Source organism: Haliaeetus leucocephalus, unplaced genomic scaffold, assembly GCF_000737465.1.
Source record: "Haliaeetus leucocephalus isolate CR32 unplaced genomic scaffold, Haliaeetus_leucocephalus-4.0 Scaffold92, whole genome shotgun sequence".
NCBI lineage: Eukaryota > Metazoa > Chordata > Aves > Accipitriformes > Accipitridae > Haliaeetus > Haliaeetus leucocephalus.
Genome location: NW_010972528.1, coordinates 16,628,740 through 16,656,602, shown reverse-complemented (window position 1 = coordinate 16,656,602; position 27,863 = coordinate 16,628,740). Strand labels below are relative to the sequence as shown.

At 35.8% G+C, this 27,863-nt stretch overlaps 1 protein-coding gene across 1 annotated transcript in view; it reads right to left on the bottom strand.

Annotated features, from left to right (window-relative positions):
• WWOX (WW domain containing oxidoreductase) overlaps nt 1-27,863 on the bottom strand; it is a 536,469-nt gene that overhangs the window by 415,802 nt on the left and 92,804 nt on the right. Inside the window, exon 6 of the mRNA XM_010585166.1 lies at nt 1,819-1,907. Within this exon, the coding sequence (XP_010583468.1) occupies nt 1,819-1,907 (89 nt within the window). The remainder of the gene's footprint in view (nt 1-1,818; nt 1,908-27,863) is intronic.

The window sequence follows — 27,863 nt, the reverse complement described above, 5'->3', positions numbered from 1 at the left end:
CCAGAAAGACCTAGTAGGTCTTCCAGCCCATTCTCCTGCCAGTGCAGATGATTGCAAGGTAACTCTTCTGTATCTGTATCAGATAAAAGATCTACTGCTACAGGCAGTGTGTGGGGTCTGGTTTCCATCCAGCCTCAGACTTTAAACAAAATACAACTGGAAATTCATTTTGGTCAAAACCCCACAAGTCTCACAACAGATACAGACCTTAGACTTTCCTATAATTCTTGGAGTAGTCCTGCCAGATGCACACACATCTGAGCACAGATTCAAGACAGAAATATCTGAAGGCAAGGCAGAGGCTATAAATGCTGTCTATTACTAAATTTTTTCCAAATAAAATGAGACTGAAACATTAGTAAAACCTGTCCATCACTGACAACGTAGCTTAACAGACCTACGCTGGTAAAACAATGTATGCCAACAAAAGTAAAACAGGTTTTACTGATTCTACATCTTTACTGATTCTGTGTCTTCTCATTTTCTAAGTTCTCTGGCAAAAATTGATTTAAGCATGTTCACTTCTAAGGATTTATAAACATGCATACCAAACAGACTAGCTAGGATGACCATGATCTGATCTGCAACACACAAATCAAGTTAAGAGCTGCATTTGGAAGAAGGGTGGTTTTATCTTTTCACTGTACCATATAGTTTTTAAAGAAATGTAGCATATTAAAAGCATGAAGAAGCTAAATTAAAACACTTACTGTTCTTATATTATGAAACCAAGTTAGTATTAAAACAGCAATACTGCCAGATTTTGTCTTTCTATTTCAAGAAAGTTTTAATATATGAAGATGATATATGATAAGAAAATATTGTTACCAAGGATTTTGGCAGTAAAGGAACTTGTGTTAGAAGTCAGTTTTGACAATTCTTTGAATCTAAAAGACCTATAAGTACTAAAATGTCATCTGTCTATCCATGTGAGATTTAGCTTTGGCAATATTTCAAAAGTGAAAAAGCATTCTTTGTTATATATTTTCCCTACGACAATATATTTTGAAAGCTGTCTAAGAGGCCATATTCTCTTGAGAAGTACAGTAAGATGTATATGTGTTACAGAAATATTTGCAGAAAAAAACCCCAAGTTTGAATACTCACAACAATCAATGGGTCAAACTGTGGATAAAAGCACAAAGTGTAGAACTTATTGTCAAGAGTTGGCACTTAAAGATTTCAAATAATTTCTTCCATTTAGAGATTCATTGTTCTGTTCAAGCTAAATTAAACAAACCATTTGGAAGCTAACCTTATTATCTCCATATAAATTTGTCTATTGTTAAGTCATTATCATCACTGATGTCATTATCATCCCCTCTCCCCCTATTTTTTTGTAATTATGGACTATTCCAGACACAGATCTGGAAAATGGAGCTGTCCGGCTCATAGGGCTATTTTTTTTAATGCTTTAAAAATAAAAAGAGAGAGAGAGAAGGTTAGAAAAGAAAGTAAGGCAAGGAGTGCACTAACTGCTCATCCCTGACCTCTTCCAAACCACTGCAAAACTGATAAAATTTGCCTGAGCTGCTTTTTATGCAGTTCAGCTTTGGCCTTTTTCAATAGCCCCAGGGGTATCAATGCCCCCTTTAAAGCTGGGGCTACACATGGAATAATAAGAGATCTGTAATTTTTTTTTTTTCAGATGAAAACAAATGATCTTTAATTTACGTTAAAAAGAAATCCTGTGAAAAGATTATTCACTAACTGTAGTTGCTGATCAGTCCATCTATGGTGAATTCTGCCAACTGTGCTCAGCTGATAAAGACATTAAAATAACAAGAAATTATTACATGTAATTTTCTGAGTACTTACACATTCTTGGATTTGAATGCTTCAGCAAAGTGCTGCACACTCTGAAGAGAAGCAAGGTCTAAGGTCATTGCTTCTACCTTGGCTTTATGCTGGAACAAGAGAAAATATAAAAAAAGATAAATAACAACAAGTGTAGTTCACAGTATCATGTTACAGTAAATGTGTTATGAAACTTGTCCGATTCCCTTGTTTAACATTATAACCCCAAAGTGAATACAAATCATCAAAAAGAATGGACGACCGCAACATTTCATGCCAAAAGTGGTTCTGCTAAAAACATAAAGCTATGTAACACACAGCTTTATATAGTACAATGAATTGACACAAGGTAGTGTTAAGGTTAATATGGTATCTTTTTTTCCATTTTGCTGGTGAAACTTATATAACTCATGAAATAAAAAGTAGAGTAAGTATTATTCTTAATGCATGGTATTTTTTACATACCATACCAATAGAAAAATACTTAGTAAATACTCTATAAAACCAGCTAAATTCAAACTTGCACATATTAATCCAAAACAATCTATTGTTCATAGCAGGTGATACAAAAGACAGTATAAAATTAGTACAGAAAACAACTGATCAGCCTACACAGTTTTCCGAACAATAAGAGTTTACCAGTGCATAATATCTTCTAAAGAAATTGTGTATGTACTTAAAACCAACTTTTCACCTAGAAGATGACATGCAATCCCACAAAATGACAGGTTAACCTAAAGATGCTAACCTTAGGCACCACCAGAACAACTCTTACAAATATTTTCAGCTTTAAGATCCCTGTTCTCAGACCTTTTGAAACACACTCCAAATCTCAGAACAAAATGACCCAAAAGTCTATTTTCATTGCAATCACTAAAGTGAAAGTCATTACAGAATCAAGTGGGCTGTGGTTCTTGCAAGCCACGGTTCTGAACTACCTTTCATTTGACTGCAGCCGTGTGTCTGCACCGCAACATCCAACAGTTGTCTTCAGTTCTTCCACAAACGCTACACTTTAATACATCTATGATCCACTGCAAAACACCAACTGTCATGACATGTAAGTCACATAGATCCCCTAAGGAATTAAGAACGTGTGTATTTGTCTCACCCTCACTTTTAGACTCAGTGCTGCCCAAGACCACATAAACTCTCTGGTACATAGAAGGCGGCTGGCAAAAGCCCTATACTCTCCCTAAACCTAAACACGCCAACTTTCAGTCCACTCTGCTTAGTTTATTCAGCAAAAAGGAAATTAGAGGGACACTTCATGTAATTCCAACATGCTACCTACATCTACATATAACAGTCATGGTTCAGACTGGACATTAGCACCGTTAAAAGAAAGAGTTAGAAAAAGATAGAGCAGCTAACAGTGGTACTATGCAATCAAAGGCAGCATTTGAGTGGAGAGGCAACAGGAGCATAGCACCATGGGGCAACGGGGGATCTACTGCGATTACAAGGTCATACAATGAGCACTTCTGGCGGAACAAAAAGGAAGCAGCGTGCATGTCAGCACAGAAGGAAGCCAAGAAGAGTGCTCCCATTGTCTCCCAAGTTCAAGCAATTCATCGGATCTCCGTGTTTCATTACCTCTGGTACTTTTCTCCCTACATCTGTTTTCTATTTCGCTAGCACCCATTCTGCCCGCTACAATTACCTTACAGGTTGGGTTTAAACAGAATGTCACTCAAATTCTTGTTGTCCCACTCCAGTCAGACTTATCAGGTCAGCAAAATAAATACAACTAAAATTTCGACAGGTTCAGTTCCCATAGGAAGTATCAATTGATGGAGTCTGAAAATGCTAAACCAAGCTTTGTTACGAAGAGGTTTTTTACCCTCACAAGATGCACATCATTCTGGAATTCATTTTGCCCCACTGGGTAAATACTTTCTCCTGTGTGATGGTCAGAAACTTAGAAAGACTTGCTGCCTTGCATTATGCAATAGAGTTCCATAACAACTTCTCTTCAACTTTGCAGCTCGAAGCCGTTTACTTAATAGAGAAGTAGTGGGCATAGCTGGGTTTATTTTGCTTCTGCTTTCCTCAGTTGAAACATTCTCCTGTTGCTTCCACGGGTCAAAGGACAATAATGCTACATATACAGGACATAAAGGGAGTAACAAAAAACAATAATCAAGTGGTCCAACAGACTATACCACAAGCTGTTTGCTACTGTCCTCCTGGGGACACAGATTCAAGTCCACATCATATTACCCAGGTAATGATTTTCCTCTTGGTGTCACTTGTTAGTGACTTCTGCAACTGATTCCAAGAATAGAAGAGAGGTTTCTGTGTATTTCAAGTCCAAAAGAAAAAAAAAGTATGATGCCTCCAAAATACTTTCAGATTTAGAAATTAAACAGACTAAGACTGGCCTGGACTTGTGGATTAGTATACTGAAAATTTAAAAATCAGAAATTTAAAAATCATAAATAAATTATTGAAAGTGATAAATGGTTGACGATCAGACAGCAAATGTGAACTGTAATTATGTTTCTTCTGTACCAGTTCCATCAATGAAATGAGACCACCTTTCTATTCAAACTCCATTTTGTTCACTTCACCTTTTTTTCTTTTAGCTTTGATCCACATACAGTTAGAAAAAAAGACAAAGAAAACATTTGTTAAGAAATTCAGGAAACTGTATATAAAATGACCTGAAAAAGGAAAAATGGAGAAGGAAAAAAAGGATGGGTTTAGGCATTTTTTCCACTGAATAGGTCAGCAAAGGCAAATAGCAAAATGAAATTTTTTTTCAACTTTCTCCCTGCTTTTTCTTTTTAAAAATCTGATGGTAACAGTCTGTATTTCCTTCATATATACACAAGGTACATACTGAGCACAGACACCCTTTTGCTCTGTTTTCCTCATAGGAAAAAACTGGAGCATGTGACATCCAAAGCACTCAGATCAAAACTCACCACCTCAGCTTCCGAAGGCATGCAAAAAGACAAGCATGAGTATTTTCTCCAAACAGTAATTGGGGAAGGAATCAGTTTACATACCATGAGCTTAGGCAAGTTCCCCAACTTTTCTGTTTCAGGTTCTCCCTTGTCAACTGACATTCAAGCACCTCTCATTCCACAGAGGTATTTTGTAGACCATCAATTCCTACTATAGTTTAAGAATGTGAAATGCTAAGCCTTTAGTATCAAATCATTTTCATTCCAAATTTTCCCATTCTTACTTCTATGTCACACTTTCTTTAAAAAAACCCTATGAATAAGGCAATACAATTGCAAGGTATGTTCTTAATAATGGAAGGATACCTCCAATCAATGACAAGTAGAAGGTTTTTTTGTTTTCTTACAGTAGCTCAGTATTACCTTTGTTATAATGTTTTTCCTCTTTCCCTATCAGCCTAGGTAGCACATATTGTGGTATTTATAGAAAAAGAAGACATGTTTTTTTAATAAAAAATAAAACTAAAACCCACTTTTGCTAAAAGGCATCATAACTGTAATTGTAATCCACAGTCAGAACTGATTGTTAATGGTATGCTGCAAATCCTGATCTAATGTGTCATAATTGTATTATGGTGATGTCTCTCACCATTTCACTTCACATATTTTCAGTACTGAATTATGCCTCATTTTATGCTGTGAAATCTTAAATGGGACTTGTCACTTTCCCAAATACAGAAGGCAGTCTTAAAACTGACATTGTAAAATCAACACGCTAAGGCAGAAAACTCCAGAACTTTAAAAATTAAATCAACAAAAGATATTAATGATACCTCTACTATATTTTCAATTACATCATTTAAGGGGAAACTAAATAACATGAGTGTAGAATAATTTAAAGAGCTCACTTCTAAATCACAGGATCAATACTACATGGCGCTGTTGAGAGCCTGTGCAAAATGAGCGGATGCCCTTGCTGCAGATCCCCGGGACAAATGTCCCAACTGTGTCCAAAACCACTTTCACAACTAGACTCAGACCAGCTTCGCAAACCGGCCAAAAGGAGAACAGACACAAGAGGAGGATATGCTTCTGCTGTCTTCTAACCTGGTGAAAACAAGGTCAGCTACAACCAACTGAAACAGTACTTTTAGGATGGGGAGTATTTGCATTTCACGAAGCCCAAAGAGCAGTTCAAGGCTAACAATGTCTAGGCAGCAGCATCCTGCCTTTGAAGAAACAGCTGAAGGCAGATCGTTCTCTGGTTCCTAACAAGTCCTCATTTAAACACAACACAATAACACCTTAAAAAGTGCAAAGAAAAAAATTTCTCATGTATTTCCCGATTTTATGCCCAGTTCCAAAACCATTTTATCAGTATTTCCAGGTAAGTTTCATTACTCTAAATAACACCAGAAAACAGTTTGTTTAGTTTTGTATGTAAGCTGCTCCCTATTGGAGCAAAAATATTAAAAATGCCTAAGTGCAATTGGTTATATTTTGCACTCATGCTAGAAAAATGCTTATTGAGCCAGAAACTAACAAGAAAGTGAAAACATCCAGAAAGCAAGCAATTTCACTATATGCAATGTATTGACTTTACAGCTTAAAAACTGTTTAAAAATGAACACTGCATGGTAGAGTAGTTTGGCAGTAAACATGATTGTGCATTTGTGTCTTGGTATTGAAGAAGGAGCCTTTTTTCATAGTGAATTTTTCATTCAAATGTAAGTGATGATTTACGTTAAATATAGGTAAAGCATAGCTACATTTTCCTGAAGGATTGCAAGGAAGTGAAGAGCAGTACAATAAGTTGAAGCATAAAAGCTTTCTCTGTCATAATATTTATTATAATGGCATATAAAATAGCTGAAATAAATAATAGATGACTAAAAGTAAATTCATATGATAAAGAATCTTTCAGCAGACACCATTACTTCTGACTGCTCCAGTTTCATACAGAGTTGAAGAGTCTTAATAAATATGCTGTAGCCCCTCTATCTTATGTAAGTACAAGTCATTTTGTAAGGGCCTACTTAAAATGTAACATAGTGGACACTAGATAATTTACTGTATAATTTTACTCTCAAAAAATATCGCGTATATATCTTCAATATTTGAAAGTCCCTAACTCAAAACTGAATGCATAGCACAACAAAAATATCTGACTTTGAGGAACTGAAAATGTAATAAATTGGTAAAAAGCAGTTTAATTTGACATAGAAAAATCTTGATGACAACATCTTGGAATGCAAATAGTTCTCATATGCAGTGTGAGAAACAAAATCTTCAGAAAAAAAAGAATTTGACATCAAAGCTGAGGAAAAGTCTGCGGAATTATCTTAAAATAGGTAAAGCAAACAAATAGCCAAAACTCAGCATATGAAAAGCAATGCCCAAATAAACCCATATTTCCATGTTGGGGACAAAGTAGAGCATGTTTTAGAAGCACATCTTACAGTTTGACACATAGCTTATGACAGTCAATAGCCAGTGCCATGCACTATTTATGGAGGTACATAATAGGGAAAAAGGCTTTCACTCAGGATTAGGACTGTAAGTATTATTGTCCCTAATGTAGTCAACATTTGGTACCTCATGCAAAACTGTATTTATGTAATGCCAGCTTCATCTTGTTGTGTGCTTTGAATGCTGTGCAGCTACTTCTCATGGAACTGATTGGGACAGATTAATCATACTGCTTTAAGAGTAATCCAACATATGTGCTAGATGCTTTAATAATATGTTCTTCTGCTACATTTGATATACCTTAATAAAGCTCATTAGAAGACATTGTGGTGGAACATTTTTACACTCATTTTTCTAGTTTTTCTCCCCTCCATCCCCCAATATCAGCAATTTCTACACAGTACTTTCAAATGTCCACTAACTTTATGCAAGAGAAGAAGGTACACAACACAAACCAGTATCCTAAATATTAATTATTTTATTAACCCATTTATGTGACGTACAAGGAAATAGCTGGGACTAATTGGGATTATTCATGAAAATCAGATGAAAAGGATTTTCTTTCTTTCATTAGAAAGACAATTTATTTAGTAATACTTAGTTTCACTATTTCCCAACACATTTCTTTTACCTGTACTTTGGTTGTAATTTACTCGTGTAAATTTTTCTACGACTCATCTCGCTCAATCCTGCCAAACATGTTTTCATGCTGTGCATGAGCTCTCCCAAAACCTGATTTTGTAAAGCCTGGTTCTTCCTGCTTAAGTAGCTAGATCTTCATGTTCTTCACAAAAATGGAATTCCTGCAGGGGTTGCCTTTATCCCAGTCAACTGAATAGCTCATATATAAAGACCTAATGTGTCAGTATGAGCCTGCAAATTGCTAGGATTACGGATCATCCTTGGACCTGCATTTTACCTTGAAGAATTAATTTTTTTTTTTCCTTGTCTCTATCCCTTCTCCAGAACATTTATGGATGTTTGGCAGAGAACAGCACTTATCTTTTTGGCATCATCTACAACTTAGAGAGGTAAGAGGCCTCTTCAGAAAAAACTGAAGCCCTCAGGCTGTAGTAGGATTGTATTGCAAATGAATGTCTTAAAGTTGCAATGGCAGTTCCACACACATGATAGCCTAGAACAAACACCTGAACTGGAGATTTAACTGTTGAGCTTAACTGGGTTATAAAAGCAACAGAGAAGTCTGGATCCTCCTTTAGGTAGAGATTAAATATAAAGGCAAAAACCAAGCCACTGAAATTCTGAAGATGAGAGACGTGGAAGAGCAATAAAGATGACCTGATATGAAGGAGTTCAGTTTCTGAGGATGCTGTACACCAAGCCCAGCATTTAGTCCTCACATTTAAACAAATCACTATTCACAGCAGTACTTTTCCTCTTCCAAATACTTAATTTACCTATAATTTAAAATCTATGTCACAAATACAACAATGTGACTAAAGTCTCTAGGTATAGTTTCTATATTTAACTTGGACGTGGAAGGGTTTTCTTGGTCATGCAATAGTAATTCTAAATTCCCCATAATTTTAAAACTGTATCTCTTTCTATTAGTAAATGTCTACACATAAAAAGAAATGCAAAATACACTTATTCATTTCTTTGTGGTTGCTTCATTTTTCAGATTTTAATATCTTTTTTTATAAATCTTCTGTAATAAATACCACTACAATAAGCAATAATGTTATTTCACAATCTTTACATTACTTAACTCCTAGATCAATATCTCTGTAAATTTGGCTTTGTATATCTTCTGAAGATAATTACGAAGGAAAAAAGGAAAAATATATGCATTTCTTTCTGAAATTAATCTCTTCAGAGAAGTAAACTATGCCACAGCAATCCTAAATCATGCTCAAAAAGAGTAAGAGAAGTCAGTATCCTAAGGACATTTTTTAAATTATTTATTCCTTAACCAGAGAGAACAAAAACTCACACACAAAAATTACTAGACTATAATTTCAGAATACTTCAATTTGTAGGATCCAAATGTCCCTGATTTTTCCTGGATGCACATGCAGGCAGTACACATCTGCTTCAAAAACAAGAAATTACATGCATTTAAAAAAAAAAAAAATCTACCACAGGTTTTGGCAATGGGAATTTGTTTAGCTCTTAATGTACGTGAACTGTAGGTATTTACTTGGGAGTCTACTTTTAGCTGGATTTTTTTTCTTTCCCTGGATATAGATCACTTCTTTCCGTCTCCAAACGCCCATTCCTGTAAAGCTCATTTGAATTTATCTTGGGGAATCTCAAATAATCTTGGCAATATATTACATGTATATGGTTTACTATTCTAATAAACATATCTTCTTGTTTACAGAATAATCGAGGGAGCCTGGGAACATGTAACAGAATCTCAACTGTGGAGAGCCTCCTATTCAAATGCTTTCAATTCTTTTCATTCTGCAAGATTTGAAGTGATAGCAGAATACATTTTCAAAAACAGCAACAAGGCAAACAGCACTGGGATAATTTAGAAGCTACAGACTTTGTTTCCTTTTAAAAACTTCCTCCATTTTAAGTTTTTAAGATTAAATAAACCCAGTTTAGGGGTTGCTGAGAAATATGCAATATAGGAGGCAAATATTGGATTCGTTGGAAATGGCAGAGGCTGGGTGAAAAAACAGTATTTCTAAACAGACTAAACCAGTCACATCCCTATTGCAATACAATATTATTGTTGTTAATTATCCATAAAATTAAAGATGTGTTATCTTATATGTACAGCTATACATGCACTGATGTATAAAACTTAGAGCAGGATTTCACATTAGAGTTTTTATACATAGAGGAAAAGTTAGCATCCCTACTACAGATGACAAACAAGATGAGAAAAGCATGATGGTCAAAAGGGCAACAATGTTTAAGTAAATACAAAATGAACCCTTTTTCCCTGTTCTCTCATGATCCATAATCATAAGCTATGTTGTTGCCTGAAAGTGCAGACATGCACTGTGCAGTGCATTAATCCTTCAAACACTAACAGATGCTGGCAGGGATTTAGGCTGGAATGTATTTACAAAGTGACAAATTATGTTCCGTATTATACAGAGAGAGAAAGAGCACCCACAAATAGGCTGATAAATGTCAGCTGCAGTCACGACAAACGGTTTATTTTTATTATACTGTAACCACAAATGTTTTTTGCAGGGAGGCCCAAAGATTTATTTGTTGCAGGAAAAAACAAGATTATATATGACACAAAGTAATAACTGTGAGATCACTGATGTTCTGGGCAGCTTGCCCTCCTGGAAGCTATGTTCAGATTGAAAAATGTTGCTTAAAAATGGTATGTTATATGACACAAAATAAATAGTTCATAAATCTGTATTGAAACAACAATAACTAATAATTAAAGACAGTCTTAGGACATGGCTTATACAAGTTAAAAGGAAAGCATACTATTTCCTTTAGTGGAATGTTGAAAATGAAGGCACAATATTAAAATAAATCTGACGAAATTGTTTTAGATTAAAAACAAAGTGCTATAATTGCTAGATGGAAGCAACACATTTTAAATGTGGTCATAGTGCTATATGAACATTTAGTGTAGCACAATTAATTGGCAGTACAGTGACGTCTGCAGGTTTAAAAATGCATTGCAGCTAGTTTGAAGTACATCAAAGCTAGCCAGTAAGATTTAAGGCACAGTTCTTTCCCCCCACTCTTAATAGTAGGAAAATACAAATATCAATATGGTTAAAAGTCATCACTTCTTTAGTCATGAATAATTTCAGGATGCTTCAACATAAATAGAAATAAATATATGAGACAAACAAAGAAATGAAAGAACTGAATAATTAGCTATTCAAGGCATGTCAATTGGCAGTTCATGGTTACAATCTTCTAACTTTAAACAATATAATGTAAATATCTTACAGAACAGTATCCTCAAAAAAATACACACATATACAAATTCTTTTGTTTCCACAACTGTTCGCATTCCCTCGCTGAGAGATACAGTGAAGATGTTCACATTGTTATGTAAGTAATTTTAGAAAGTGAAATAAAAGGACTGAATCACATTAGTAAAGATTTCTTGTACAAATAAGGGTTGGCAAGATCAGGTTCTTAATATACACTCAATATATACGATATAGACTTGAAGAAAAATATTAAGCCTTTCTGCATGCTCAAGAAAATATCAGGAGTGTTCAAATGAACAGTATTAGAATATGGAAACCTGCCATTATGCCACTAATCTCTGATCCTAAAAGGAGGAAGTTTTTCTGTACTTTCTTTCTAAAGAAATAAAGATTGCGTGACAAAGAAAATACGAACAAAATAAACACAAACGCTGGAATTAAACTTCTGTGAAAATGTGGTCCATCTCAGGAATCATTTCGTTCTACTTGTAATCAGCAATATAGATATAAAACCAAACACATCATTAAAAACATAATGTAATTCCAGGGTTGTCTAAAAATCTGAGATCAAAGTCTAGACTGTGTATTTTACAGATGCATAAAGCTGACGGCATTCAGATACAGACAGGAGGGGTCATAAGGCCACGTCCCATTGTTCTAATAATTAAGAAAGCTTAAAATGGTGTAAATGTGAATGAAGTCCAAAATCAAGTGTCTTATTTTTAAGCACCGCCAACATGAAAAGCTCTGAAATTTTCATTTACTAAATATACATGAATTTTCTGATAAAATTCTGATCTCTAGGTAACAAAAGTACTCCAGAAAATAATTGTCTCATGCAGCAATATAACGGGAGAGTTGATGGTCACCTCTCATTACACTTACTAGAATACTTATTTCCTAAATACAACCTGCCAATGAACAATATAGCGACAAGGATGGAGAATATGCCTTAAAATTTATATTCTTACAAGTATTTGTACATACAAAACAAGGAAGTGCTGCCATTACAGCAAGTAAAGCAGCAAGAAAAGCATAATAACAACCTACTTTAAATATTTGCCTGAAGAGTAGGTGTGCAAGATTGATATAAATGCTTTATAGATAAGACGGAGAGGGAAGCAAGGAAGGAAAAAACCCAACCACTGCCTTTCCCCTTCATAAAAGCAGCAAAACAGAACACAAAGAACTGAAGATGAAGAGAAGCAGCATGCTAAGTTTGTGAGTAATACTCTCTCTACTGGACAGAAAGACTTTTCAGATGCCTTCTGCAGTTTTGCAACCGTAAGTGTTAATACCACGTTTTAATGTAGTCATTCAATTATTAAATTGTTTTTAATTTAACGGCTATTGTTACATAGCTAAATGACTGGCACATATTCTACCTTAAAATTTTGCTTTTTAAGCAAGTAGCTTAGGCTTTTCCCAAATTTTAAGGTAAATACTGGCTGTACCTACCTGCACACCTGAAAAAATAGCAGCTACTGTATATCTTACCCATATGCCACATGCAAAAATGTAAAACACATAAAAAAATTTCAAAAAGAAAATTTCCAAACAGATGTTTATAAACAGAAGGTAACGGATAAAAACCCAAACACAATGCTGCATTATGTTACATGATTCACTGATGAACCCATTGGAACTACAGCAAAAAGCCCTTCTGGAAAACTTCCAGAAATTAAAAGGTGCAAACAAGCTGCCTAATACCCTTGCGTAGACTGAATTCTTATGAAGAAAATAAAGTTTATTGTCTGGAAACAGAGAAAGCATGAGGAAAGCACTAAAGCAATGGAGGTGAACAATTAGACAGATGTTCACTTAAGGAAATAAAGAGAACAGAAGAAGCCATCACTGAGGAATTTTACGAGAATACTGACAACTCTGCACCTCATCAAGGGCACTGGTAAAGTTAAAGCCACTGAAGCCATTTCTGCTCAACTCCAGTATAACTGCTGACCTTGCAAAAGTCTGCGTTTAGCAAATGTGGCTTAGGAAAATAGCATTATACTTTTCATTTTACTATTTTTTCCCAAACTCCATCTATACACTGTACTGTATATTTCAAGAAAATTAACTTTATTTCCTTGTATAATATTACATATACTCAGAATTTTTTCCTAACTATGCTCAGGTATCAGGAAAACCTATATTTAAAAAGCTTTTGTCGATTAAGCAAAATTAAATACTGTCAATCAATTACATCTGATCTTCATAAAAGTGTACATGTGAATAGCTGGAATGGCTTTTGCTTAATATGATTATATATGTTTCTAAAGTAGTCAGGATTTTGCATAAGATGCAATACGGCAGTCTGGACATGTTTTAGAACATACAACTTTTGGCATTTAACTACTGAAAGAATAGTGGAGAAAAAGCATATTTTGTTGATAAACTCTCTTGCTGAGCAAAAAAAATATGGACATGCAGGCAAAAGGAGAAGGAATTAATAATAAGAGGCAAGATTTTTTGGCAAGGACAAAAGTCTTACTTTTCTGTGCTCGTGCAGGCTGAGGTACAAATGTAATTTGTTCCACAAACATATCTCTATTGTTTAAAATACCATTTCAAAACTCTGTTTGGTTTATGATAATACTTCCCTTGCAGATTTTCAGAAAAAAAGTTTCCTCCAAATCTCAAGTGCATTAATGATTTCTCTTTTTCTTTTAGCTACTCATATTTTCAAAATTTACTGTCAAAGTAATCAGAAACTGTAGCCCAGTATCACTAACACAACTTTCAACACTTTCTTGTATGCAATGGGCTGCTTCCCACAACATTCATCAATTGTTTCCGAACTGTAAATATAAATATGATACGCATCACCTTAGTCACATAGCACAGGGTACACAAATCTCAGAAGTGAACTCTCCAGTTAGTTACCCAATTGCCCAAGGGTTCCCACCAGTGCTGGAAACTGGACACGTCAAACTTGTTCTGTAATAACATTAGCATAAACAATTTGGGTATCGGGTTGCAGAGATAGGGAGGAAGTACTAATTAAAAGCTATGTCCTTATCTAAATATTACTTGTACATAAAGAAAAAAAAAAAAATCCTATGAAGTAGATTTTTATAAAGTACTCCTTGTCTTTAACAGCACCAGACTGCCTTTTTTGAGCATCAGCCACCAGTTCCACTTACAAAAAGGGACAGGTCATTCATTGCAAATGGTTTTGCAGTGTTTGCAATACAATCAGTAGTTTGCCCAGGTCTGCAGGGGACAGCCTGCATATTTCCCACACACTAATGTTTGAAAGTTCCCAGTAACTCGGGAGAAATGCACAAGAAAATTTCATCATTCACATTTTAAATAATATAAAAGATGTGGAATGTGATTGATTTCACACTAGAGAGAATTGAAATTACAGTTATGGGATAGGTTTTTTCATGTACTGTAAGGTCAAGTAATAGTAAATAATTAATGAATTATGAAACAAATTTTCTATAAGGCAACACATAAATTCTATTCAATAAGACCTGAAAGTGTAGTTACACCAAAAAGCCATATAATATATCACAAAATGAAGAAAATGCACAATGCTGAGGAATAAAGGGGGGGGTTGCCATTATATTGGAATAAATGTTACTCTTATGGAATATAAATAACATCTTTCCATACATACACATCATTTTCATAAGTTTTACATCTCATAATCTGCAAGAAAAGGAAAGGATTTTCAAAAATTTTTGCTGTTGCTTTTTGTAGCAAGATCTATTTCCTCATCTCTTCAGCAGTTAGAGAGGTTCTCATCCATCAGAGAGTAGAATGATCAAGTGGCTCATGGCCTGGACAAAACCACAGGGCTCCTTCTCTGATCTTATTTGGCCTGGGCTAAACTTTACGGATTATGGATCCATATTCCTTCTTTACCAGTAGAAATTTCACTCTCTTCGATGCTCAGGCTGTCTCTCAGAATTTAGTAGAGTGCACGATACAATATTGTAGTGATCTTGGTTAGACCTCTGTGGGTCATCGACACACAATTAATAACACGAACGCTAGTTGAGAAGTCAAAACAGAAACCCAAAAAACCACCAAAATATATTTTTTGCCTTGATACCATAAAATCAGTTGAAATTGGAGATTTCTGGATCAGTAGATGGGAAACGTGCTTCTTCATCTGCATAAAATTCTGTTCTGACTTGCAAGACCATGAGATAATGGATTATCTTCTCTATAATAAAAAAAAGGGGGTTGCTTATAGATGAAAATATTCTGGATTTCAGATTCAGCTATGGCAAAATATTACATACAGGAAAGGACAAAGGGGAGGAGGAAAAATAATCAACTTTAGAGGAATGTATTTCTCAATTATGGTGGCTGCTTAAAGTCATTCAGTCACTTGAAATTGTCCCAGAGGCTAATAAATGAGAAACGAATAAATTTGGGAAAGTTTCTGCCAAATTTTTGTAACAAATGGAGACAATTTATCACATCTATTTCATAAAAAGTCCCGACTAAAAGCCTTGAAATAAATGCAAGTCAGATGTTGGGTCTGTGACAGCAACTGTCTCACCCTATAATGTACTTAGTTTGGGTCACAGTAACTGCAGATAAGGAAATAGCCAGTGACAGTACATACAGTCAGAATAGGAATAAGTTTTGAGATAATTTACAAACACCATAACTTGCATAGCTATAAATTTAAGTCAATAACCTGCAGCAGTATATATAAGCAGCTTGAACCCCGTCTTAACAAAATATATCAAGTTCCATTTAGATGTAATTACTGATCCATGAACACCCCATGGCAACAGTGTGTGTTCTCCTACCAGACTGAAGAATAAAATACAAAATTAGAAATGAAGGCTTGCATTTTTTTTACTCTTCTAATGGTATAAACACATTCACCTTGCAACTTTTGAAGACATACATAAATAAACAAACTTGTCAAGGAAATCTAGAACAAATTTCACCTTTTGCTCTAGAAGAAATGTTAACTTCCAAAAAGTTATAGCAGTTTTCAAAAATGCTTATATTAGTAGCATCTTAAATAATGCAATTATCAAAAAAAGTTACTTACAAAGACTCAGTCAAAATGCAAAGGCAAATTCCTTCTCTAGGAATTAAAAAAGAAAGTTAATTTTTGATGAAGCAAGCTAGTTTTATGCTTTTATAATAGCTGTAATCATTTTATGCAATGCAATGCTATAAGAAGTCAGAACTATGCAGTTTTTCATATGAAACCCACGGTTCCTATGCTGTGCTCCACAGACTATGCTAAATAGTTCACAGAATCCTACTGTCCTTACATTATTTTCAGGTAAAATTTTCATAGTCGTGATGTACCTTATAAAAAGTTTTCAGAACTGACCACAATACACAATGGCTGGGAACTTCAGAGTTAGATTATTTTTCTAATGTACATGTAGCTTGAAAAGCCCATGACCAATGCCAATTTCTATTTTTAACTACATGGCTGACAAATTAAGTGAAAAATAGCCCTTTTCTCCCCTTCCACAAAACCATTCACCATAATTTTTTAGTGTTTTTTTCTTTTACTTCATTCTGTCTTCTCCAATCTAGACAGTAAATTTGGCCAGTTAAAGAACACTGAATTGCACAAGGTACAACACAGCACTTCGAGGCATGACTCACTAATTCTCTTAGGCCCATGTGAAAGGATATGCCAAGATGATAAAGCAGAGAAGGTTTATATTTATAAGACTTTGATTAAGTAGCAATTTTAGGAGGACAGAAACAAGTTAAAGGAAAATTAAAAGGCTCCAAAAGTACTGAATTTTGTTTAAAAAAAATAACAGCATCCCTATAATCAACTAAATCCATGGATTATTTAGTAAGTGAAATTAAAATTACCCAGCAATGAAAGAGGCCATCAATGAAGTAGGTGAGGCAATGAGCATATGTAAGCCAACCATTTAGATGCCTTTTAGCACCTGTAAGCATTTGGTTTCAATTCACTTTTTCAAATGCCTCATGCTATGGTGCTGGACCTCACAAAAAAAAAAAAAAAAAAAAAAAAAAAAAACCCCCCAAAAAAAAAAAAACCCGAGCTGCTTCTCAGAACTCTGTAGAGCTGCGCAATAATTTTTTAAAGGTGTTAAGTTCCTGAAGAATAGGATGATTATACACCTAAAAATAAAGTTCCACCAAATAACTGCCAGCACTGTAAAAGTACATGGTACCATTACAGATTTGGCTCTTAATTTCCTGAGCTTGATCCAGTAATTTAGCAAGCTTAAGCAAGTACCTATGTGCATTTTTAAAGGTAAACACCTTGGCACACCTGACCCCTGTAAACTTTTGAAAGGTTTATTAGTGTACTCAGTTCCCATTAGAATTGACAGCAACCAAATCACACTGAAAATTTCATCTTTCCTTTAAAAACAGGGGTTTGCAGTTAAAAAGTGAAATTATTTGCTTTGAAGAAGTAAATATATTTAAGATTTAAATATTGTATCAAGAGCAGCAGAGGTATGACGGCCAAAGTAAAGGCCTGAATTGAATCACTTTCAGCAGATCATTTTTCCATTTCAGTTTGCTAATGTTTGTTTCCAAGCTACATGATGTCGTTTCGAAGGTGCCACAAGCTGCAGGCCCCTGCGCTGACCAGACCACATGAAACCACTTTAACTTAGGCTCCAAAGCTAGAAATGTTAATTCATCATCCTGTCAAAATAATGACATTCATTCATAAATACCATCCAATCTCCTCCACACCTGGCTGAGTCTTCTGTGCAGCCTAGTGAAACACACTAATTACACACTTTCTCCGCCTGTCCTCTGGACAATGTACCTCACCGTATTTGAAAAGAGTAATGATATAGAACTAAAAACTGGGCAAACACCCTTAAACTTGACAGAAGAACAGACAGGCCAGAGAACCCAGGCATGTTAGGTGCCATACTCAGTCCATCAGATGCCAAGCGCACCTCTTTGAGCACCTTGTCTTAAGAGTCTTCCACAAAGCCTTTTAGCTATCTTGCCCATGCAAAATTAATTTAAAAGTATCAGGCTGTTGATGATGTCAGTCAGAGCATTTTGCTTGTATCCACGGTCCTCATCAAAAGTACAGCGTCAAACCATGATCGGTGCCTGTACACTCTCACTTGGGCAAAGGAAAAGACACACACACAAAATCCGATTTCCTTTCCAAATCCCTGTGGGTAACTAACCTACTTCAGCTGTACTCTTACAGTTCTTGCATCAAATGAGAAGCAAAGCCTAGAACATCCCAAACGAACGGCATAACCTTTTCCATCTCCAGTGGAGTGACTACTTAGACATTTCAGGCAAAGGAATAGAGAAGGTTCCTTCAGATACAATCACCTTCTGCTCTGAACATTCACCTCTAAAACTGAGGTTGCTAATTCAAATCCTTTTAAGCACAAAGAGAGAGAGAGACAGATCTCCCATTAAGCGTTATGATTAAAAACAGGAGGAGGTACAACCACGTTAGCTCCCAGAGCACCCCAATCCAGTAGGCAATATCTAAGAGCAGTCACCAAGTAAGGCTCAGGTAAACAAAACACACCTAACATGCAGCTCAGTAAGGTTTATGTATTCAGAAATATTAGGACTAATTGAGTTCTATAGATGGGCAAAACCAAGCATGTAAGTTACCATGGAAATTTCTTTGCAAAAGCTTATGTACTTCAGAATTTTAGGTTCTTCCAGAGGTTAAGGAAAGACTTTGAGGATCCACATTCTGAAATGCAGTGCTTGGTGAAGCAGTAACGCAAAATTTAGGTCCCAGTATTTTAAACTGAGCTAGTCCTAAGCACCGAGGCCAGCCTCTTTCTCTGCGGCATTTCTTCACAAGCATGTGAATTCTCTTGAACTCACAAAGGGCATAAAAACTTAGTACTCTGTGTGCCAACCTGCCACGTGTTCTGTGGGCTGCAGAAACCATCACCTCTTTCTAGACTGACAGCCAGCCTGACCTAGCAAGTCTCGGTTTTAGCTGATACTCAAAATACTCTTTCATCCTTTCTGTTGAATTTTATTTCCTTACCAACCTTTAAAAGACCTGTGCTCATCTGTTGCCACCTTTGCTGTGTCCTGGTAACATTGAGCAGTTGCAATCAGGCAGTGAAAAGGCTTTGCTCTGAAATGACCCATCTGCAGCCAAGCCGTTCGTTAAGCAGTAATTCTGAACGGATTCCTGAATTTTAAAGCATTAAAACCAGACTTACAAAATAATTTCTCAAGGTTACATGGCAGGTCGGAGACAGAATCTAACCAGAGTCATCCAGGTCTCACAAAAGATGTTAAAATTTTCATGGCATCAGCTTTCACGAATAACCCTCTTAATAAGGTACAGAAAAAAAGAAAATTTAGAACTGACCTTTAAAAAATATTCTTGTTATGCTTTTTAACTATTGTGGTGATAAGGGGGAAATGTTTTTCTGAATGACTATACTGTACCTTTAATGGTTCATTTGTAGTTCAGAATAAAATCTGAACTATTTGTTGTTCATTGTTGTTATATTCTGTTCCAAGGTTCATAATTTGAAAATTGACTTTGGGGACTTTTTGCTTGGTCTATTAAAATGATTCATGTTGCATTCAACATAAATTGTGCATACACAGAGGAGGTTTAGCACACGTATTCACAGTATAATAACTAAAGTGAATTTTGTACAAGCTGCAGTTTGTGGCAAGGATGCAGTATCATTTGTCTTAATTTTTCTTCAGCATTACATTAGGCTAGTGCATTTACATTTTCAGGTATGGCTAAACACTTTAAAACTTTCTTTTTACAGCATGAGTAAAGAGAGAATCAAATCTACATGTTTATATGATGTAACAAAGTAATGCCTTTTTACTGTCTAAAGTACACATGGATTTACTTTCCATTTACCTTCCTGCACAAAGGCAAATGCAAAGTGCATGAAATATTCACCACCTATGAATCACATAGCGTTCCTATTAAAAAGATGATAATGTTCTGTTTTACCTTTCAAACCATGATATGGTAACAGTCATGGTGTCTAAGTGGTTTCGTCACTCAAAACTACCAAATATACAGTAAGGTATGAGAGTGTTTAGTGTTTTATAAAACTTTAGGACAATCTAGTGTCAACTAACTAAATAATTAAGAGCCGAGATATGATTTCAGATACTAGGTTGAGAGATACTTATTTTGCAAAATCTGATTAAATGGATTTGCCAGGACAGTGTGAATCACACTAAATACATGGGGAGGGGGAAGAGAAACAAAGACTGTAATCTAACTGTCACTCTGTCTTTGTTGAGTCTCAGAAAAAGTTCATCTGTTGTATGCATTTATTTAAAAACTAGTTTAATATTTCTAACATGGAAATTTTTGAGAAGATATTTCAACTTTCAGCTGTACTGAGTGTGATTTTCCCTGTGGTTATATTCTGGTCTTCACTTCCACAGTGCAATTTTCTGCTCACACAGATTTTTAGTGTACAAGTGCTAATGCTTGAGGCTAAAAAGCATTCAGAAATTCATATCTATGGATGAAATGTGTGGGCGGACAGTCTGGACAAATAGGGTTTCTGTACAAGAATTCTTGCATCTTGTAAGAACAGAATGACCTGCATATTCAGGAACCGATCAATCCCTAGAATTTAATATTAGCTGGGTATCAACAACAACAAAGAAGAAAACCTTAAAAGCAAAGAACTTTATGTAGAGTCCAATAATCCAGAATGGACTTTGCACAAAACCAGATAAGAAGCCATTATGGACTTAATATTGCATTATGAAGGAGCCAAGCTCATGTGGGAAGTTTAGCCACCACATTATTTTGTCTTCAGGATATGGAGAAAATAACTTCTCCTTTTTGCTTTGTTTCTGATGGTTAAGGCAGACCAGAATGATTTCTGAGATGTAATATAGACTTCTCTAAACTTTAATACAATCTGAGATGCACTTAAAATTGCAGTATACTTATGCTGAACCTATTCTGACCATCAAAGTGGAACGAGGTGAACCCCACCTCCAGTAGAGCAATAAACCTTCATGCTGAATAGCAAAAGTTTCTTGCCATTCTGTATGGGCCCAACAAAGATAGTAACCTAAATACTCACCTCAGAAGTGTTTGCAACCTTTACTTTAGTTGCTCTACTAGGACCTCTGTCATCTAAATATTTTATTCTCTAAGGGGAGATGAGTTAATAAGCCTGCTTCCACCACCCGGGCGCTAAAAGAGCCTGACATCCACCGTAGAAGAGCTAGTAACTCCCATACAGACCACTTTACAATAAAGGCCAAATTTTCAGTAGCTGACTGCTTTTTCTTTCTCCTAAGTAAACAACCCCCCCCAAAACTACCAATTTTTCCAATTCTTTTGTCAGTACCACATAAAAGAACATAACCAAGTATCAGGAGACTGCATAACTAATTAAATGTGCCCTGTTAGGCTCCACTAACCAAGCCTGAGGATAAGCAGCTCCCATTGCAAGCTAGATAAGAACTACTTACATATTAAGGGCTTGCTTTTTCCCCTTATACACATTCCGATTCTACCTCTGTGTTTATACTTCTGTCAGTACGCCATAAGAACAACTCTAGAATGAAAGTCAACTTTTTCCACTAAAGCATTCTTCCCGACACCACGCTCGGGCTGCGGGCACGCAAACGGTCAGGCACACGCCTGGAGCAAAGCAGACCGTGGCACCGACGTACAATAAGCAGGCTGTGCATCTGAAGGGCGAAAAATGTGGGGACTCTGCAGTAAAAAGCAAGCCCGGGCAAGGCTGATAAATGTCACCCAAATCCATCCAAGGGTAAATTTGCAAAAGCCGTGGCAGGGCAAACTCACTTTTTGGAGCTTACAGCTTTTTAGGACTGGAACTATTTTATCGGCAACAGGCCAGTGTGTTTACGCATCCAAGGTTTGAGAAAAGGCAGCCTTACACTAGAATAAAAGTGAAAGAGTTCACATGCTATCAGATAGTTTATAGCTACTTGGTATGTCTTCCCTTCATAGGCAGGGCTTAAGAGAGATAATTCTAACAGATCACGTTCCATACAGTATTCTAAGACCATATATCTGCAGAGACCATTTCAGGCCAAAAGAAAAAAAAAATTTAAAAAAAAATTAATAAAAACCTCTTCCTTCACAATATTTGTTCCACTTCCATCAAGCAGTATTTTCTCATAAACTTGTTTAATAATTATTATTTTAACTATAAGCAGTAAGACTGATATTCTGTAAGACTAGCTGAAGAACAATCAGGATAACAACAGATTTTATAAAGACACAAAAATGAGAAGAACAAAGAAAATACATATTCTTGAATTAAATATGGCACAGAAAACAGGAATCAAAACACATCTTTCCGTAGTTTTTATATACAATAAGACTCAAACTGTAGGACTTGTAATTTATTTTTACTAGCTCTGCTTTCATAAGGAGAATCAGTTTCCCATCACATTTTGAAATTACATAAACACTTATTAATATTTGGAAATATATAAAGACCTTTATTGACTATATTAATTAAAATTCAGGAAATTCAAGTTAAAAGTGTAGTGCAGAAAATGAAGAACAGAAATCCATGTAGAAGCACTTAATTCCAAAATGCATTCAGAATCATAGAGATGCAGGTACTGTATGTGTTAAATCATATGGGGTAAAAAAAAATAAAATAAAATAAAATAAAAAAATCTATATTTTAATCTTTTTGGGCGGAAACAAATTATCTTATTTACTACATGAATGGTTTCCTCAATTTGACGCCAATCTTTGGAGGCAACTTCAACCTGTCTGAATTAAACAGTCTGCAGAAGAAAAGACTAGATTATTTATATTATAGAATACTGTTAAAAAATAAAATTGAAAGATTACTTTACCATACATTGAAAATAAGAACATGCACATCACTCCAGCTTACAAAAATCTAATTTTACTTTTTCTGTTCTGAGAGAAGTTTGATAAGTAGGAGACATGTTTATATATACACACATATATATGTATGTATAAATTCCCCCCAAACGGACAGCACCCAAGAAAAGGAGAAATTCACAAAATTGTCTTGCATATGTGTACTGTGATTATAAATGTTGCAATCCGAAGATCCTTTGGTATTTAACCTTTTTATCTGCAATAACTGCACTGTATATATACAACATAGATAAACTTTATATTTCATTCTATACCTTATAAAAAGTCTTGGCTTACGCTTTCTAGAGAAGTCACATTTCTTTTTAATACATACAAGCACATTGGAAAACAATCAGAATCATAATAAATTGAAAATAATTCACTGAAGACATGATAGTGGCAGGATGAAAGTATATCAGATAGAGGAACATTTCCTAACATCTAATTTTCGAGCTTTGGGCAAAACAAATGAACAGTTTTTACTGAAGTCAAACTTGCATTGTCCACTCATGTAATTTTGCCATTCATCGAGATACAAATTTTCCTAAGTCAAGGCCTAATTACACAAACACCCATAACAGACAGTAATACTTCTTCATCGATATAAGCCTACCACGTATCGTATTGTTTACTTTAGCATACATGACCTCCTGCACTGAATGCTTAGACAAGCAGCACTCGTGTACCAAAAAAATTTGACAGAATAGACAAAGCTATCTGCATTTCACAGAAACTCACGGTCTGCTTCACTACTCGGTGTAAACTCCATTTCAAAAGGCTTGGCAGCCCCAGACAAATTCCGAGAGAAGTATGTTCCTGCTGCGACAGAAAGCAGGAGGACAAACTCCACGTGAAAATACCCGAGGCGCCCTGCGCCGCGCTAGCCCAGCCTCCGGGCTGGCCACGGTGGTCCCGTGCCCACCCGAGGAACCTTCTGCTCATCCCACCGCCCGCCAGCCGCTGCCCGGCAAGATCTCCCAGGTGATTTCATGAATCACGACTTTGATTTGTGCCACGATTTGCCTAAGAATTTTCTTAATTCACTTCCTATTTTGATAGCGGCAACTACTTAACCACCGCAGTTGTAATTCACTTGAAGAAGAAAACCTTACAAAAAAGGGGCAAGAAAGGAACAAAGGAGAAGGGATGGTTTTCTTTTGTTTTCTGTGTATGCATTGGGCTTTTCGGGGGGGGAGCCTTCAAGAATTGTTTTACCCCTTATTAACCACAAGCCCTCATAGTCTGACAACTGTTCACCTACAATGAGATGTACTATCCATAAATAGGAGGCCCTAGTGCTTACACATTCTTCTTACAAACATTAAGCTAGCATAATAATAATATTCTTTAGTAAAGGCTGTAATCTCTGTTTAACAGCTGGGAAAATGATGGCACAGAGAAGCCGCATCCCCAGATGAAGTCCCATAACGTTTCCGTGGCAAAGCTGGAAACACAACCACGTGAATGGCCATTCCTTGTGCTAAGCAGCCATCCACTCTCACTCTTAAAAAGACATCCATCTAACTGCCTGGCACGCAATGGTGTTCAGCAGGCACAGAGAGGTATGTGTCATATACCTAACGGGGCATAGAAAATGGGCCACATTCATTGCTGGCATAACTCAAAGGGCTTGTACCAGTGATGAATTTAGGGCAGTATTTCAGGACATGTGCTATATCATACTCCCAAATATTCTTTTGTTCTGCTGATTTGAAGAGCTAGTCTGTTCAACTTGTTGCTCAGAAGCCTGCACAGCCCTGCAGCAAAAAAAGGGTTACATCATCAGTACAATAAAATAATTTCATTACCTATTTGATCCAAAGCCTCTCTTTTTATTGGTGAAAGATTTTAAAGAGATAATCCTGAATATCCATTAAATGACTGTTGCAAAGACTGCATGAGAAAGTAAGAAAACTCACAGACAACGTTAACCTCATCAAAGCCGAAAATAAAAGTTGCGTACCTTGAGCATAAGCTGAGATAACCCAGACATAGCTAAATCTTGGATATCATGCAACTGTTGCTGTCATGTGCGAGCAAGAGAATGTCATATTAAATTAACATCTACTGCTCCTCTACTGACATGCTACTTTACATATAATAACTGAATTTATATCAAAATTGAAACCATAGTAATATATTCAACTATCAGCAGAGTAAAATTGATCAGTGCACAAATAAGTAAGCCTGAGGAAAATGATGAGAAAATGCTACTGGCATTTCAGTTTTGTAGAAAAACTATTTCAAATATTTTAAAAGTGAATTACTACTGAGAATAAACTAAACATGATGTAACACTGTACTCATAGCATAGGGTAATGGTAGACATAAGCTGCATGGAGCTTGCACGGAGCTACAGCTACCCAGATTTATGACTACCATTATGAAATAGCTCATTACTCCTTGAAGCAAAACTTTCTACACAAGTGGTAAGAAAGAGAAAAGGCCAGGAAAGTACATCCGAAGTATGCATAAAATGCTACATGTGTCACATACATGAAGATATTGCAGGTCTTTTCAGGAAAATATTGTGGGAAAAGCACCTTCACTGCAACTTCATATTCTTGGGTCATTCTTTCCCTCCCTCTCCTTTGACTTAAATATAATGCATCTCAAAACGATGCAAGCTGCATTGCATCCAAGTATTACGTCAAGACATTTACTTCTTCAAAACAATATACATGGAAGTGTCAAGGATTGCTTCTTCCAAAAAAAATTCCTTTTCAGAACTATCAATGAGTGCTCGTACTAAAGATCAAATTTGAACCATTCAAAAACCTTCAGTTCCAAGTGGATGAACATTCTTGGATACACAAAAGGCTAATATAAGCAGTCACTTCGACTAGAGTCCCATGGAAAACACTGGGTGACAAAAGCCCCTTACAGCAATCTGCAAGAAGGAGAAATAAATTAATCAAACTGCCAAACAAAGAAGGCTGGGTTTGACCTCCTCCTGATCTCATTACTTCTCTATTACCCTTTTGAAAAACATCCTCTTACAAAGATCACTAATTGAAGATTATGTGGAGGGGAATCGCACCTCTCCATCACCGTGGTAACTTTGACTCATTTGTCATTCTAATAATTCACTTCTTTTCTTTTCTGAACAGACAGAGACACTAATAGACTATCATCAGTTAAAAAGGCAATTTTTCCATTTAATTGCACTCATTAAATACTGCACTAGAACAATCGGAAAAGCAATACTCTCAATATTTAATCATACAATAGCAATAATGAAACATTACTTCAAAACAAACGTGGCAACATGTAGGATGACATAAAAAGCATGTTGTAACTTCTGGAGCATCAACATATTTTCTAGTAAAGATATTTGAACCTTTTTTCCTTACTTTTTTTGACAAATGGGTATATGAAAGGAGTGCACTAGCAGCATTGACTACAGCTACACGCTGGAGAGAAACCAGTGGGCAAACTCCTCCGTAATTACCTCATCTCTCTTGCCACTGAACCACAACAATAGAAAGGATTTCATAAACCCAAACAGCGAGTCAGTGTACATGTGGAAAACATTGAACAAGACTGGATTTGCACACTATTTTACTGGAACAAATTGCATCACTTAGGAATGTAATTGAAGATAAAAAGGTTAATCAAAATGGTAGAGTGACTGCAATGGGCGCAGTCATCAGGTGTCTATTTGCCTGGGATATCTTACTTTCTATCTGCTACAGAAATCGTACATCTGTCTTCAGTGTAACTGCATTCCCATTATAGAAAGCTCGCTATAGTTTAACTGCTAACGTAACATAGTAGGAGCTATAATAAAACCTTTGTCTCGAGGAGATGTGCAGAAAACTTAGAAGTGCCCATTTCAGTTGCAGGTGTCACAATACACAATGGCTGTCAAGAAAGGTTTCTATTTTTATTGCAATTCTATCTATAAGCATAAATACACAAAACCCAGTCAAGCAGTCAGGCTAACTTCAGTGGGACTATTCCTGTCAATAGCTACCACCTTATCTGTCATTTTCCATCTAACTTTCCTATAGCACCAAATTATTTAAATATTTCATTTAGGATTGGATAAGCACAGTAATCAGGGTTGGTGACTGATATCCAAGCGTGCTTTGCCGTTCTAGATTACAGCTTTTAAAACTGAGCAGGTTAAAATTTTTAGAAGGGAATCAGACAGAAATACTAGAAAGCTGTTTGGTTTGAACTACATATTTGAAGAATACCCATTCTTCCCAACTGTTGCACACACTGAGTAGTATCATCAATTTACGAATATTCCAGCTCAAATCAATCCAGCTATCCAGTAGATAAAATGCTCTGCTTGTTCAGTGGAAGAAGTGAAGGGTAATCAGTAAAAGGAAGGAACAGAAGTTTTACAAAAACAGTTATCTGGGCTACCTTTGCTAGGAGAAGATGCACCAAGTGTAGTACCTCCTTAATCAATTATTTATTCAACACTTGCATGTGAGTAACCTTATTGATTCCAGTGAGACTAAGTGCTAGACCAATATGAAAGAAAATGACAGCAGGACAGGAAGTCAAGAAACATCATGCAAGGCCAGGTCAGAAAGGTTAAGATGTATAAGATAGTGGCATATTCAATTTAGGAAAAATTGTAATTTATTTTTATTCTTCTAACTACAAGTCTTAATATCATAAACTTTTCAATGATAAATCTCTACATGTAACATTTTACAGTCAGGGAACAGTCCCTGAATGACTACAGTACATGAATTAAACATACAGTGATACCAAGAATCTTATTTATACACAGCTTTTATTATAGTTATTTATACGTTATTATATCCTATACAAACTGTAACTTGTTACATAAATTCTAACTTACATTCTATTTAGCCATTACTCTTTTTAAGTAGAATTGCACATCTCTTTTAAAATCATACCTAACTATTGTTAAACTAGCAGCTGTGGTCGAGATCAGGAGTTCATGGACATCACAGGAGAGTGCATATAGCAAGAAAAGAGCAATTC